Source organism: Danio rerio, chromosome 8 (assembly GCF_052040795.2).
Source record: "Danio rerio strain M-AB ecotype USA chromosome 8, GRCz13ab, whole genome shotgun sequence".
Taxonomy (NCBI): Eukaryota; Metazoa; Chordata; class Actinopteri; order Cypriniformes; family Danionidae; genus Danio; species Danio rerio.
The window spans coordinates 8,355,001-8,372,217 of NC_141028.1; the positions used below are offsets into that span (position 1 = coordinate 8,355,001).

At 36.6% G+C, this 17,217-nt stretch overlaps 1 protein-coding gene across 2 annotated transcripts in view; it reads right to left on the reverse strand.

Annotated features, from left to right (window-relative positions):
* Positions 1-9,254, reverse strand: part of tas2r202 (taste receptor, type 2, member 202) — a 20,887-nt gene extending 11,633 nt beyond the window's left edge. The window contains exons 1-2 of one of the 2 annotated variants that reach the window (XM_087264006.1): positions 9,049-9,254; positions 4,515-4,561 (exon numbers count right to left, since the gene is read on the reverse strand). In XM_087264006.1, the coding sequence (XP_087120132.1) occupies positions 4,515-4,530 (16 nt within the window). In that variant the 5' untranslated portion in view covers positions 4,531-4,561; positions 9,049-9,254. Of the gene's footprint in view, positions 1-424; positions 514-4,514; positions 4,562-9,048 lie in introns of those variants that run through there. The other variant, XM_087264007.1, reaches the window with a different exon arrangement.
* Positions 9,255-17,217: the final 7,963 nt, after the last annotated feature.

Below are 17,217 nucleotides of genomic sequence, written 5' to 3' on the forward strand. Positions count from 1 at the left end.
CCATAAGAAGCTGGTTATATTTACAGACCGTTGCCACATAACTTTTTAAAAACCACTTATTAAAGAGATTTTTGCATAATAGGTCTTCTTTAAAGATTATGAAGGCACATAAAGTTAGAAAAAATTTCAAATAATAAAATGATGTGCGCAAATAAACCACTTGTACTTAAAACACCTTTGAAAGGAATTTGATTTCATGGTCACTTTAAAGTAAATGCATTAGTTAGCAATAAGCAATATATTTTAAAGCATCTACAGTATATAACTGGTGAAGAACAGTTTACAGTCCATGTTAATTCACAGTAAAGTTAACAAAAGCAACTTTTAGATAAGCAAATAATCATATTAGCATTGATAAACATTGTTTAGTAGAGGATAAATGTCATTGTAATTTTTCTTTTTCAGCAGATTTTTTAAAACTCACATTCTTCAAGGTCTGAGAGCTTCTTCAAGGTTATTGTACAGCGTGTTGTCAAGCAAGTTTGAAAACTCTCTCTGCTCTGCAAGTCCTTGAAGTGTAATATTAATGCAAGTTGTCAATGATTGGCATGAATAAAGTATGAAAACATTTGTTCCTTCGCCTTTTGTGTAAAGGAACTCTCTTGAGGGACGGAACATGCTGCAGCTGCTTTAGTGCAAGCATAACCATTGCTGTTAATCAAACATTTAACTTTTTTTAGTCACAAAAGATTAAAAAATCTCTGAATAGCACTACATGGAAGCTGGACAAACTTGTTAATGATGATCGTTAATCATTTAACACAGAAAAAAAAACAGTGTTTACATAAGTGTTTCTTTTTATAGTGTTCTCTGAGAGATTTGGATCATGCAACAGATACAAAGCTGTACTGAGCATACATACAGGCCTGGCGCTAATGGGGGGCAAAAGGGGGCATTGCCCCCCCCAGTTTTCATAAAGGATTGTTCACTCAGGGTAACACTTTAGAATAACTATCTGTTATAACTAGTTAATAGATCATTAATAAACTGTTAGTTAATGGGTTATAAATGGCTTGTTAAATAATAGTTAATAGTTTGTTAATTAATTACAACTGTGCCTTTTAGATAGCCAATTGATAACTTACAAGGTGTTAGCTAACTAGTTATAAATGACTTATTAACTAAGAATTATTAAAAAGGCTTAATAAATAAATTGACGGGTAGGTCTAATCGCCTAAAGGCTCATGATTAGTTTTTTACAAATTCCAACTGTCCATGCCAAAATGTAACCAATTTTCAGGATAATAACTGTGAATGTTTTTGTTTATGTATCTTTTTTAAGGTATTTTTCTGGCTACACAAATGCCTTGAAATGTAACCAGGTAACACATTTAGCTGCTATTTTTTTAAATGACATTAGATTGTAACATTTTACTTTTCCTAACACTGATAGATGATTAGTTGGGCAATAGGCAAGCTTGACTCGGTTATGCTGATTTTGCTAAATTTATTTACTGGTTATACGAATAGTGTGGGCATAGTTTGATGTCTTTACCTAAAACTTTAAACATTTATACTATTTGAAATAAAAAAAACGGAAAGAAATAAGGAGAATAAAATATAATTTAAGCCATGTCAGTCTGCGTTAATTAACTGTATCATTGCATTACCTTCGTTGATAAAATCAATAATAACAAATCTGTATATCTTATTATTATTATTACCATAAAAGGTATATTACTGGCTTAAAACAGTAACATAGGCAGTAATGTAAAGTAAGAAATAAGTGAATAAATAGCCTAAATCAAAAGAAAAAGAGAGACCAAAATCAGCAGGTCTAGTGTCCCCCTATGGGATTAAAATGCACTCTCAGTTGGGACATCCTGGCACCGGGCCAGCATATAAATTATGTTAAAGGTGACCTATTATGCAAAAAATATATATATTTTATAAGGGGTTTAAACACATTTGTGTGGCAACAGTCTGTGAATGTTACCAGCTTCTAATGGTAAAAATGTATTTATATTTTGTTTAATAATTATACTTGATAAAAGCAGTCTGCATAGACACTCTGGCATTCTCCATGTGTCATCAGAGGGGGAAATCCCCACCTATTAGAGACCATCTCTCGCTCATTAGCATAAGACATTAGTCTTCTTTTTGAACATGCCACTATGCTGACACATAGGCATTTTTACTTCCACCCTCTTTTGAAAAAGAGCACAATCTTTTTAAATTTAAAGTGACAGTCACCAAAATGGCAAAATTAGGATCAAAGTCTAAAAGGGGGCAGTTTCAAAGAGTTATAAAACATTATTTGCGTGATTACATCTTGTAAAAAGAAGGATTAATGGTCCCCTTTGAACTTATTGGCCCTTTTTCACTGAGTGGTACGGTATGGTACGATTCGTTACGATTTTGTGGCTGTTTCCACTGTACCGTACCACTTTTTGGGTACCCTTTTGAAAGGGTACCTACCACAACAAAAGGGCATCTATAGGTGGAGCTACACGCACAGCTGAATGCTATTGGTTTACAGAGATATGTCACTAGCTCGTGCACAAGCCAGGAGAATAAAAACAAAGGAAGAGCCATTTTTTAAATACACAGCTGAGACATTACATCCTTATAATAAGAAACGTTTTTGTCATCTTGATGAACAGACACAAAGCCAAGAAGTACAGCAGAATCTATCTTGTGCCCTGTAGTTGTTTACAAGGCTGTTTTAACCAGCCTGACCAGCTAAAACCAGTTAAGATTAGCCAGCTTGACCACCAAGAACAGCCTGACAAGTTAAAACCAGCCTGACCAACTAAGAGAGGCTAAAAATTGGCCAAAAACCCTTTAAAACCAGTCTGACCCTCTAAAACCAGCTAAGACCAGCTAAGACCAACCTGACCAACTAAGACCAGCTAAAAAGTGGCCAAAACCCCTCTAAAACCAGCTCAGACCAGCTAAAACCAGCTAAGATCAACCTGACCAACTAAGACCAGCTAAAAGGTGGCCAAAACCCCACTAAAATCAGCCTGACCATGACCTGCTAAAACCAGCTAAGACCAACCTGACAAACTAAAGCCCCTTTCACACAGTGATACCGGTAAATATCTGGAAAATCTCCGGAACGACTTTACCGGTATATTCAAAAAAGCGCTGTTCACACAGACGAGGACGTTACGGAAATTTTCCGGAAAAGAGCATTCACACATCCATTCCAAAATACCGGTAAATTCTGACATCATTCACCACAAATGAGCTTTAAACGGCTGCGCTTGTATTTGTAAGCATTTGACTACATCACCAACTCTGTGGATGATCAATATTGTGAACAACTTTCGCTGGATCATTTCGCATGTCGAGATGTTCATAATTTGTGCGTGTGCTGGCGCTCACAGGCACACGCAAAGCTTGAAGGTAAACAAACAACGGCTTATCATAAGCATCTCATCGATGATTATTTACACAGTTGCATTAAGAAGAACATATAAACGTGATCTGACTAACTTCTAGCAGCTAAATGTGTCTGGAAAAATATTCAAAGGCTTTTATCCTCACAAACCGCGCGGACGTAAATGCGTCTGACTGTTGTGATTGGCTAAAGCAGACGTCTCACGTCAGCACGTTCTAGACGTGCACGCGCTTATTACGGGAATCTTCCTTCTGCATTCACACAGCACAGCATTCCGGCAAATTGCCGGTAAAGTTACAACTTCTCTTTCCGGAAAATAGCCAGAACGAATTTACCGGTATTTTCAAAAAGGACCTGTTCACACATACAACCTTTCCGGAAAATTGCCGGCAATTTTCCGGAAAGGTCTGTATGTGTGAAAGGGGCTTAAGACCAGCTGAAAAGTGGCTTAACGCCTCTAAAAACAGCCTGACCGGCTAAAACCAGCTAAGACCAACCTGAACACTTAAAACAAGCTAAAAAGTGGCCAAAACCCCTCTAAAACCAGCCTGACAAACCAGCCATGACCAGCTTGGGAAACCAGCTAAAACCAGCTTGGGTGACCTGCTAAAATGAGTCTGACCAGCTTAGGCTGGTTTAAGTTGTTTTTTTTTCAGTAGGGGTATGATATGTGAATGACCTGTCCAGCTTTACTGTGACATTTCCTCAAGCGAGAATGACATCGACTGAAACTTTCTGTTGTACACTATACCATTGGTACTCTTTTGGCAGTGGAAATGCAAGCTTGATAAAAAGGATCCTTACCGACCCCTATTGTACCGTACCACTCAGTGGAAACAAGCAATAAGTAGATAAATAGTACTCTCATTACTGCCCAGCAAAGCTAAAGCATTTAATGTAAAACCTTCACTGAATCAAGTCTGGATCTTAAAAGGTACTGCTAGAAAAGTCTTTTCATGTACAGTGGAAAATAAAAATATCTGAATGTCATTGCACTAGCAGAAACAAAAGTTCCAAGAAAACGTAAACTAAACATTTCTGTGAAATGTTTTGCTTTAAAAGAGCTGTTTTTCATTAGAATAAATGCCACTTACTCTCAATTTTTCCAAACTAATGCATTAAATGAATAGATCCCCCGAATATGACATTTTACTCACTATTTACTTACCCGCAAGTTGTTCCATGCAGTTTTGTCTTGTAAGTTTTGTTATTCTGCTGAATACAAAAGAAGTTATTTAGAAAAATGTATTTAGAATCCTGTAACCATTGACTTTGACAGATTTTTGGATTTTTCATCTCTTTAAGGAGAATTTACCTGTTTTCTTTTGTAAGCAACATAAAAAACCTGATTTTCACCACTGGGTTATTAATCAGCATTTATTAAGCTAACAGTATTAATTTAAAATAATATGGTTGGGTTAACATCTATTTTTCCTCAGTCTTTGGGTTAAAGTGGTGATCTACTGTTCTGAAGGCGAGCTTAAAGTGGTGTTACCATGGAGATCTCCATCAGTGGCATGTGAGATTAAAGGCTATTTAGCAGTCAATCATTTCACAGGCTTATAGAGAGAAGACGGCAGTCAAGAATCAAGCACTCTCCAGCAGGAGATCGGTGGAGAAGAGGACAGCATGTGTTTTGTTATCATCTATTATGGCATCACGCTAAACTAAATGGATTGAAAATCTCTTCAATTTAGCAGCACTTGATATTGTGTCCATGTACAGTGCTCAACTTAAATGAGTAAACAAAAATAAATATTTTTATCCATTTCGCAGTGAATATGGGTAAATTATTTTGGTGCATTAGATCAAGACAGCTTTATTGAAAAGATTTACAGGGCATCCAGAAAGTATTCATAGCGCTTCACCTTTTCCACATGTTTTTATGTTTCAGCCTTATTCCAAAATGGATTAAATTAGTTTATTTCCACAGAATTCTACACACAATACCCCATAATGACAATAAGAAATGTTTTTTTTTTAAATTGTTGTAAGTTTATTAAAAATAAAAAACCTGAAAAAAATCACATGTACATCAGTATTCACAGCCTTTGCTCAATACTTTGTTGATGCACCTTTAGCAGAAATTACAGCCTCAAGTGTTTTTGAATATGATGCCATAAGCTTGGCACATGTCTTTGGGATTTTTTGCCCATTCCTCTTAGCAGTACCTCTCAAGCTCTATAAGGTTGGATGGGAAGCGACGGTGTACAGCCATTTTCAGATCTCTCCAGAGATCTGCCCTGCTCTCGGTCGTGGAGGATCTCAGACTGGCTAAAGCAGACTCTAAATCATCAGTCCTCATTTTGCTGGACTTGTCAGCTGCTTTTGACACTGTCAACCACCAGATCCTGCTATCTACGCTTGAGTCACTGGGCGTTGCGGGCACTGTTATACAATGGTTCAGATCTTACCTCTCTGACAGGTCATTCAGGGTGTCTTGGAGGGGAGAGGTGTCCAACCTACAGCATCTAAACACTGGGGTACCTCAAGGCTCTGTTCTTGGGCCACTTCTCTTCTCCATCTACACATCATCTCTAGGACCAGTCATCCAGAGACATGGATTCTCCTACCACTGCTATGCTGATGATACCCAGCTATACCTCTCTTTTCATCCTGATGATCCCTCGCTTCCAGCTCGTATCTCAGCCTGCCTGTTGGATATTTCACACTGGATGAAAGATCATCATCTTCAGCTGAACCTCGCAAAAACGGAAATGCTTGTAGTTTCTGCCAACCCGACTCTACACCATAACTTTTCAATCCAGATGGATGGGGCAACCATTACTGCATCCAAAATGGTGAAAAGCCTTGGAGTAACGATTGATGACCAACTAAACTTCTCTGACCACATTTCTAGAACTGCTCGATCGTGCAGATTTGCACTCTATAACATCAGAAAGATCCGACCCTTCTTATCTGAACATGCAGCTCAACTCCTTGTTCAAGCTCTTGTTCTCTCCAAACTGGATTACTGCAACTCTCTACTAGCTGGGCTTCCAGCTAACTCTATCAAGCCTCTTCAACTGCTCCAGAATGCAGCAGCACGAGTTGTCTTCAATGAACCTAAACGAGCACATGTCACTCCGCTGCTAGTCCGTTTGCACTGGCTGCCAGTTGCTGCTCGCATCAAATTCAAAACTCTGATGTTTGCCTACAAAGTGACTTCTGGCCTAGCACCTTCTTATCTGCACTCACTTCTGCAGATCTATGTGCCCTCCAGAAACTTGCGTTCTGTGAATGAACGTCGCCTCGTGGTTCCATCCCAAAGAGGAAAAAAATCACTTTCGCGAACGCTCACGCTCAATCTGCCCAGTTGGTGGAATGAACTCCCTAACTGCATCAGAACAGCAGAGTCACTCGCTATTTTCAAGAAACGACTAAAAACTCAACTATTTAGTCTCCACTTCACTTCCTAATCTGCAATTGCCTATTTGAATATCACACTAACTGTACAAAAAAAAAAAAAAAAAAAAAAAAAAAAAAAAATACTAACACTTCCCTTCTTAGACTTTACAGACCTGAAACTTGCCTTTAGTACTTATTCATTGTTGCTCTTAGTGGTGTAAATTGCTTCCTTGTCCTCATTTGTAAGTCGCTTTGGATAAAAGCGTCTGCTAAATGACTAAATGTAAATGTAAATGAGATGTTCAATAGGATTTAGGTCTGGGCTCTGGCTGGGCCACTCAAGGACATTCACAGAGTTGTTGTGAAGCCGCTCCATTGATATTCTGGCAGTGTGCTTTGGGTCATTGTCCTGCTGGAAGATGAACCATCACCCCAGTCTGAGGTCAAGAGCACTCTGAAGCAGGTTTTCATTCAGGATATCTCTGTACATTGCTGCGTTCATCTTTCCCTCTATCCTGACTAGTCTTCCAGTTCCTGCTGCTAAAAAACATCCCCAAAGCAAGATGCTGCCACCAGCATGCTTCACTGTAGGGATGGTATTAGCTTGGTGATGAGCGGTGCCTGGCTTTCTCCAAACGCAACGCTTGGCATTCACTCCAAAGAGTTCAATTTTAGTCTTATCAGACCAGAGAATTTATTTAATTATGGTCTGAAAGTTCTTCAGATGCCTTTTGGCAAATTACAGGTGGGGAGTGGCTTCCGTCTGGCCACTCTATCATACAGGCCTGATTGGTGGATTGCTGCATAGATGGTTGTCCTTCTGTAAGGTTCTCCTCTCTTCACAGAAGAACGCTGGAGCTCAGACAGAGTGACCGTTGGGTTATTGATCACTTCTCTGACTAAGGCCCTTCTCCCCCGATCACTCAGCTTAGATGGCCGGCCAGCTCTAGGATAAGTCCTGGTGGTTCCAAACGTCCTCTACTTATGGATGATTGAGGCCACTGTGCTCATTGAAACTTTCAGAGCAGTAGATTTTTTTTGTAACCTTCCCCAACCTTGTGCTTCGAGACAATCCTGTCTCAGAGGTCTAATGACAATTCCTTTGTCTTCATGCTTGGTTTTTGCTTTGACATGCACTGTCAACCCTGGGATCATATATAGACAGGTGTATGCCTTTTCAAATCATCTCCAATCAGCTGAACACAGGTGAACTCCAAAGAAGCTGCTGAAACATCTCATGAATGATCAGTGGAAACAGAATGAACCTGAGCTCAATTTAGAGCTTCATGGCAAAGGCTGTGAATACTTCTGTACATGTGACTTTTCAGGTTTTTTATTTTTTATCAAATTTGCAACAATTTCAAAAAAACACTTTTCACATGGTCATTATGAGGTATTGTGTGTAGAATGTTGAGGAAATAAATTAATTTAATCCATTTTGGAATAAGACTGTAACATGAAAAATGTGGGAAAAGTGAAGCGCTATGAATACTTTCCGGATGCACTGCATTTAGTAAAATTATATTTTAGTCACCAAACATCTTTAGAAATTGAAAGATAAAACGTTCAGTAGTTCTTCAAAACAGCAACAAGAATCAGTCCAAGGTACTCGAATAAAGTGAAAAATTTAAAAAGCCTTCATTCACATGGCTAAATCTCTAAAAACCTACGCGTTTCGGCAGAAGTCTGCCTTCATCAGGGTAACAGTGATCAGGGGCGTCTAGAGTCTCTTTTGAGTACTACGGTCACATGACTCATTTAAACATCTCAAATGGCACTCAAATAATTTAACAAGCAAACTCTACTACCATCATAAATTCAGCATAGATACACAAACACCCACTTGCATATATGGGAAAAGAGAGAGAGAGAGAAAAAAGAAATAAATATATGGAAAATACATATATATATATACAAACATATACATCAATGTATAATGACAATCTGTAAAACATCTATAGAAAAACTCATTCATTCATTCATTTTCTTGTCGGCTTAGTGCCTTTCTTAATCTGGGGTCGCCACAGCGGAATGAACCGCCAACCCATCTAGCAACCTTCCACGCAGCGGATGCCCCTCCAGCTGCAACCCATCTCTGGGAAACTATAGAAAAACTGTTTTACAAAAAAGAAGAGAAATCTAATTCACCATTCAAACCTGGAAATCTGGTTGCTTTTAATGTATATATCCAAAGTGTCTCTCTGTTTTAATCTTTTATCCTGTCTCCTGTTCAGTAGTTCTTGTTGTTGTTTTCATTGAGTCTTTGTAATAGTGTGTTTACAAGAAAGTGTCTGGTGCATATGGAGAGGAAAGAGTGGATTTACTACAGGTGGTAAGTGTACAAGTCCACTTACCTGTTGTTAGGCAAACTCAGGAACACACTGGTCTCATGCTTTACTCATCCTTTTGACCTTCATCTGGACAAACTGAAGTTGAAGTGATTTAGGCGCGTTGGAACCGCTCACAAGTGGATGAAAACCTGAAAATTAGGCTGCCAGTTAAAAGGTTAGTTCACCCCAAAATAAAATGTGTTATCAATTACTCACCCTTACGTCATTCCAATCTCCTTAGACCTCCAGAGAGAGTGCTGCAAACTCAGAAGTGAATACCAGGAGTTTTTTCAAGCAGTATACAGCAAGAAGGTCGCTGGTTCAAGCCTCAGCTGGCTCAGTTGGCATTTCTGTGTGGAGTTTGCATGTTCTTCCCGTGTACGTGTGGGTTTCCTCCAGGTGCTCCGGTTTCCCCCCAAAAAGTCCAAAGTCATGTGGTACAGGTGAATTGGGTATGCTAAAATTGACCGTAGTGTCATTGTGAGTGTAAATGAGAGTGTTTGAATGTTTCCCAGTGATGGGTTATGGCTGGAAGGGCATCTGCTGCGTAAAACATGTGCTGGATAAGTTGGCGGTTCATTCCGCTGTGGCGACCACAGATTAATAAAGGGACTAAGCCGAAGAGGATATGAATGAATAAACTAATCTTTTAAACAGGGTCTGTTAGATTATTAAGAAATTTACCATCATTTAAAGCAGATTAACACCAATAACTGGGAGAAATATGAAAATGTTGTCTAGTTTTGATCCCATTTAACATTTGTGCTTCAGAATATGAAATCAGCTTACATACAGTTCAGAATAACTTAAAATAGGACTAAACAGTGACCTTTAAATTTAAGAGGTTGCAGGCTGTGCTTTCGTTTTTAGCACCACATTAACATGAGAAAAAATGTATAAAAAAATGAATATTGTGATTTCTGGCACAGAATGACGCTCTACTCTAGACGTTTGTGTGGCTCGCAGGAAGCCGCACAACAGACAGAGTCTCCATTTCAAAAAGAGCGACACCTTCTCTGCTGAGATTATTGGGTCTGTAATCTGCAGCCGGAGGCACACAGAAGAGCTTTGATCTGCAGCTGCGTCGACTCACACACACAACCCCATCAGAGAGAGCAGATGTCAGGAGTATAATGTCATCCTGGGGCAGCGTAAACTTACCAGATGACCAGTCATTACCTTACAGACAGCCGTTTGGTCCGCATGGGTGACTTCAGAAGAATATCACTGTTTAAATGCAATCACAAATCATACTGAAAACCCAAATGTTCTTTCGTATATGAACAATGTTCACTCAAAAAAGCAACAACAACAAAAATGGATGGATGGATGGATGGATGGATGAATGAATGGATGGAGAAATGGACTGATGGAGAGATGGATAGATTGAAGGAGGCCTACATGCATGGATGGAATCTGCAGGTTTTGAATGGATTTAACATCTCAATATACAAAGAAATGACTTGATGAAGGTAAGGAAAGCGAAAGAGCTTGAGTGACAGATGGATAGAACGATGGATGGATGGATGGATGGATGGATGGATGGATGGATTCATGAAACGATGGACAAATTGAATATCTCGATTTAAATGCATTCACTAATTATACTGAAAAAAAGAAAAAAGTGCTCATGAAAAGAACAGCGTTCTATCAGAAAATGCAAAAAAAAATGTCATTCAAATAAACAAATTCAGTTTTTCTTGGGGAAAAAATCTAATTATATTTGCTTAGTTTACAAGTTTAAAAAAAAAAACAAGTTTTTTATAATGTACTCTTCATTTAAGCAGAAACACAGCTGATCTAAATTTCTGCTTTTATTGAACTGCAATGTGCCTAGTTTTTTTATTTTTATGTATTGCATAAATTATACATACAATAAATAAATTATATAAATTACACATAATGATAATAATAATTAATAATAATAAATCCTTAGATTTATATAGCGCTTTTCTGTGCACTCAAAGCACTTTACACAATGGGGATGAATCTCCTCATCCACCACCAGTGTGCAGCATCCACCTGGATGACGCGACGGTAGCCATTTTGCACCAGACCTCACACCACACACCAGCTGATTGATGGAGAGGAGAGAGAGTGATGAAGCAAATTATGAAATGGGGAGGGTTAGGAGGCCATGATGGACAGAGGCCAGTGGGCAGATTTGGCCCACTGATTTAACGACCACAGAGAGTCGGGACCTCAGTTTTACGTCTCATCTGAAGGACACATTTACAGAGTGAAAGTTAAATAATAATGATTTTAAATCATTTTTATCAAAAAGAAGCTGCAATGCTAAAATAAATCGGCACAATAAAGTTCTATATTAGTTATTGTATTCACTAATATGAACAATAGCTCTATGATTAATAGGTCATGCTGAATCCAAAATTGACTAAACTATTACACAATAAATACTGTAATAATACATGTATTGTTTATTGTTTATTGTTTAATCATAGTGTAAAGTGCTACCAATTAAATAAATTCATATTTGAATATATATATATATATATATATATATATATATATATATATATATATATATATATATATATATATATATATTGTGACATTTACTGAATTGAAGAGTTACATTACCTCTTTATTTTTACATGTGCTTTAAGAAACTACAACGGATGAACAAAGACTGAAGAAATGATTTGTTGGATGATTGGAGGGAACGAACAGACAGATGAAATAAACGGACGGATGGAGCAAATAAATGGATGGATGGATCGAACGGACGGACGGATTGATGAAACGAATGAATGAACAAATGGATGGAAGGATGGATGATACGAACAGATGGATGGATGTAAAGAAACGATGGATGGAACCAATGAACAGATGGATGGAACGTTCTGATGGATTGAACGAATGGATGGATCAAACAAACGGATGGATTGAACGGACATATGGATGGATGAAATGGACAGATGTGTGGATGGATAGAATTAACGGACGAACGGAACATGGATGGATGGATGTGTAGAATGGATGGATGGAATGGATAGACGGATCGATCGATGGAACAAAAAAGACAAACAGAATGACGGATGAAGGGAACAACAAACAGACAGATGAATCAATAAATGGATGAAAGGAACAACCGAACAAATGGATGAATGGAACAAACAAACAAACAAACAAACAAACAAACGGATGGATGGATGGAACGAACAGATATATGGATGGATGGATGGATGGATGGATGGATGGATGGATGGATGGATGGATGGATGGAATGAATGAATGGACAGATGGATTGAACGACGGGATGGAACAACAAAATGATGGACGGATGGAACATGGATAGATGGAACAAACATGATTGGATGAAGTTAAGGAAAAATGGAGGGAGGGAGGGAGGGATAAACTGTTAGACAAACAGAGACTAAAAGAACGACTGGATGGATGGATGGAAGGAACGATGGATTGAACGACATGGATGGATGGAAACTCTCGGATATGAATGGATTTATTAAGGCTAAAAAAAGAATTTGAGGTACAGTTAAACTCAGAATTATTAGCTCCTATTGAATTTTTTTAATCTTTTTTTTTTAAATATTTCCCAAATGATGTTTAACAGAGCAAAGAAATTTTCACAGTATGTCTGATAATATTTTTTCTACTTAATTTTTAATTTTTTAAACACCATTTTAATATTACACAAAATTATTAGCCCCTTTAGGCAATTTTTTTTTCAATAGTCTACAGAACAAAACATCATTATACAATAACTTGCCTAATTACCCTAACCTGCCTAGTTAACTTAATTAACCTAGTTAGGCCTTTAAATTTCACTTTAAAGTGTATTATAGTGTCTTGAAAAACATCTAGTAAAATATTATTTACTGTCATCAGGGCAAAGATTAAAAAAAAAAGAAAAAAAAAACATTAAAAAAAAGATTTAAAAAAAAAACTTTATTAGAAATGAGTTATTAAAACTATCATGTTTAGAAATGTGTTGAAAAAATCTTCTCTCTGTTAGACTTAAAATGGAAAAAAATAAACAGGGGGCTAATATTTCAGGGGGCTAATAATTCCGACTTCAACTGTATATTATATTAAGCTCCATTAGTGAAAGACCAGTCAACAGATTTATTTTGGCACTTTTATTCAAACCGGTGTGCAAATATTCTCAAATAACAGTGTTTGATTGGTTGTTGTCCAGTGGCTTTCATGGGTTTCTGCTGGCAGGTGAAAAGAAACTGGAAACATAAATAAATTCACCTAAAAACACACGTATTTACTACACCAGTGTCTGGACATGATATACGCAGGCCAGAATCCCCATGCACTGCACTTTTGTTCAGAATTCAACATAAAGAACACTAGCTCATTTATTCAAATTACACTTTCAAGTTTAAATAATTCGATATTTACACCCACGATCCCTTTATAAAAAACATTGTTCTTGTTTTCCCTGGAATTTTGCAACATTTTTATAACATTTGTTCTGATCAGTTCATGGTCTAATATAGAATGTACAAAACATTTCATGCAGAAATTTTCCCATGCGCACATCAATTAAATATGACCAAATTTGCAAACATTCTTAAAGTACAAAACTGTATGTAAAAATTACCGTCCTCCAAGAAAACCCATTACAAACAATAATGCTGACAGACTCGATGTAGTTTCTTTAAATGCGGATGAGAAAAATCCTACTGTAACACTACAATGAATAATTTAACACATCTCTACCTCTCTATCACAATCCAAGACGCAAATCACTGAATCACTGAAATAATAACAAAAAACATGTGTATCATAAAATAAAAACAAATGCCAATACAGTATACAAATACCGCTTTCCGTACAGTGCATGTACTACTCAAGAGTGATATTAGGACTTGAGGTAAATTAACAAGCAACCTAAATCAGACTTGAACTGTGTGTTTCTGTGTGAACTTTCCTTGTGTGTTTCATAGCGGAATATAAACTGCTCAAACTAAAGTACACATATTATGACACATTATAGCATTACTGAAATTAAAGGACATCCAACCTGCTTTTTACGCCTATCTTAAAAACTCAAATTTTTAAAGAGTATAGATGCAAAAACCTCCAATGTTTCCTTCACAAATAAGCATTTTTTATCAGGCTGCTGTCTGCAGGTTTAGTCATTTCAGGTTTATGGCAATCAATACACTCTTTTAAAGGTCTTTAAAATGAAACAACTCAACATAAACATACGAGTCTGAGAAAAATGCTCATTTTCAATGAAAATTTCAGATGGCACTCAGAGGTTTTTGCATCTGAACTCTTCATTTATATTACTATACTATATATTATTTGCTTTCTGAGTTCATTTTTTTTCACATTCGTGTGAAAACATTCAAGGAATTCTCTGAAACTAATTTGAAATAATCTGCATAGTCAATGTAGTTTACAGGATTTCTTTCAGGGATAGTTCATCCTCAACTAAAAATGTCACTATGGTCTGTGTGCCTCTCATAACATATGTTTCTTAAAGGAATAGTTCACTTAAAAATGAGAGTTATCCTATCAATTATTCACCCTCAAGCCATTGTTTTCAGTCAGATGAACACATTTAGAGTAGTTTAAAATGTTATCCTGCCTCTAAAAATATTAATTGTTAATTATCAGTTTCCATATTGTGTTTTTCGATTATTTACGGTTCTGAACTGTATTATGGGATGTTGATCTCTGCTCTGTTGACTTTTGATGTTGAAAATTCAACTCTACCGTTTAACAAAGTGACTTTTATTGACATTTTAGTAGTTTAAAATAATATAATGCATAAGAAATTATATACAGAGAAATCTGTCTCTAATAATAATTATATAGTAATAATATATAGTCTATTATCTCTAATAATAATAAGAAACTGTGCTGGCAGCTTTTCACCAGGTTTTTGCAGCGTAATATACAACACCAACACAGACAATATATCACTTCAAACATTTAAAAATATTAATAAAAGTCACCTTTTTAAACTTTTCAAGGTTAAAAGTTGCTGGAAGAAAGATAAAAGTCCTATAATGCAATTCAAAAGCACAAATAAGTGGAAAAAAACAAACAAACAAACATGAATCACAAAATATGAAAAACTACAGAAATACAGATAGTGGCTTTTATTTTGAAGTGTCTAAAAGCTCATAAGCACTAACCAATATGAAAACAAGACTTATTGCATGTCTTATAAAATGGAGCAATGTTTTTTGCATCTTTTTTTAAGTTATAAACTCCAATCAAGGGCCGAATGCACATTATGCGTGACTGACGTTTACAACATATTACGTAATACTATAATAGCAATAGATGCATCTTGCGGGAATTATTTACCACATAGTGTGTTTACCACAGAAGATAACAACGAACAAGAAAATCTATAAAGTGTTAAATTCTAGAAATCCTCTATAATGTTATACAGTATAGTACTCCTGAAATGCCGCGTAAATGTGTCTACAGATCTTTTATCGTATATGTCAGTTGCGCATAACATGTCTGCTGCAAAAGTGAATTGTAGTCGACATTTTTATTGATACAAATAATGTTTTTGGTATTGTTTAAGTGGTTTCATACACATTGATCCACTTTAAGACATGCCTAAACTCCCTGGAGGCGTATGAGTTAATCTGACAACAAATTAATGTGCTTTTAATGATTTCAAAATAAAAGTCACAACCCAACACCATCATACAGCATGGAAAAGGCAGGATAGAATGTAAAACATCTCTGACTGTGTTTGTGTGCCAGAAAGATTGTAAATACACAGATGATGGCTTGATTGCATTATGGGGGAGTTTCATTTTTAGGGATTTTTTTTATATATCCTGCTTGTGCACATCCTTAATGGAAATCAGAATAGCAATTAGCATTAAGCTTTTACAAAAAGATTACTATCCAATCCGAATAGTTTAAAATGAGCTGTATATATTGTGCTCTGCTAGTATATGAGAGGGCTTGGTGAAAAACAGTCTGAAATGTAATGTAATATTTAAAGAGTGGCTTTTATTTTGAAGTTTCCAAAAGCTTATATGCACTAACCCATATGAAACCAGACTTAATGCATATCTTAGGAAATGGATCAATGTGTTTTTGCATCTTTTTAAGTTACAAACTCCAATCTCTGACCTCCAACATCCGACAAATGCACTTTACGTGCGACGACATATTGCGTAAGAAGCATTTTTAGAAAAAGCTCCTGGAATAGATGCATCGTGCAGGAATTATTTACCACAACATCTGTTTACTAAAGAAGATGACAACTTACAAAATAACTCTATACAAATCCTGAAATCCACTAAAATGTTATAAAGCAGCGTTTCTCAACCACGTTCTTGGAAAACCACCATGTCTGCACATTTTCCATGTTTCCTTGACAAAACACTCCTGATTCAGATCATCAGCTTATTAGCAGAGACTGAAAGACGTGTAATGGGTGTGACAGACAAATGAGACATCCAAAACATGTACTGTACTGTTGGTGGTCCTCCAGGAACGTGGTCGAGAAACACTGTTTTACAGCATACAATGCATAGTAATTGTGTCTACATTTGTGTCATGTGTCATATACGTCAGCTGCACATTACGTGAATTCTCTTGCCATGAAAGTGATTTGCAGTCTACAATTATAATATTTTTGTTTCAAAAACACATCGATCCACTTCATAACACCTAAACCCCTGGAGGCGTATAGGTTTATTTAATGAAAAATTAATGCGCTTTTGGAGGTTTCAAAATAAAAGTCACAACCCAACAACATCACACAGCATGGATAGGGCAGGATATAATGTAAAACAACTCTGACTGTGTTTGTCTGACTGAAAACTTGCATATTGTGCATAGTGTTTGAGAATAGTCTGAAATGGGCTGTATATATTTTGTTCTGCTAATAAACGAAAGAGAGGGCTTGGTGAAAAACTGAAATGTGATGCAATATTTAAGAAAAATTCTGACTTTGACCTTTAGTCTTTGTGCATGACTGCATGTTCTACCAGTGATCCGTTCTCAATCTAGAAAATGAGCAATCGACATAATCTGAATTGAGACAAAATTCAAACCATGTACTTTCATCTTGGAGTTATATATATTTGATTTGATGTTATTATATTGAGACTGAGTCATCTAACAGTTAGTTTCAATCCCAAGATTGTATGTGTGTGTGCCATGTATATTTATGATGTATATATAAATACCCACATGCATGCATACATATGT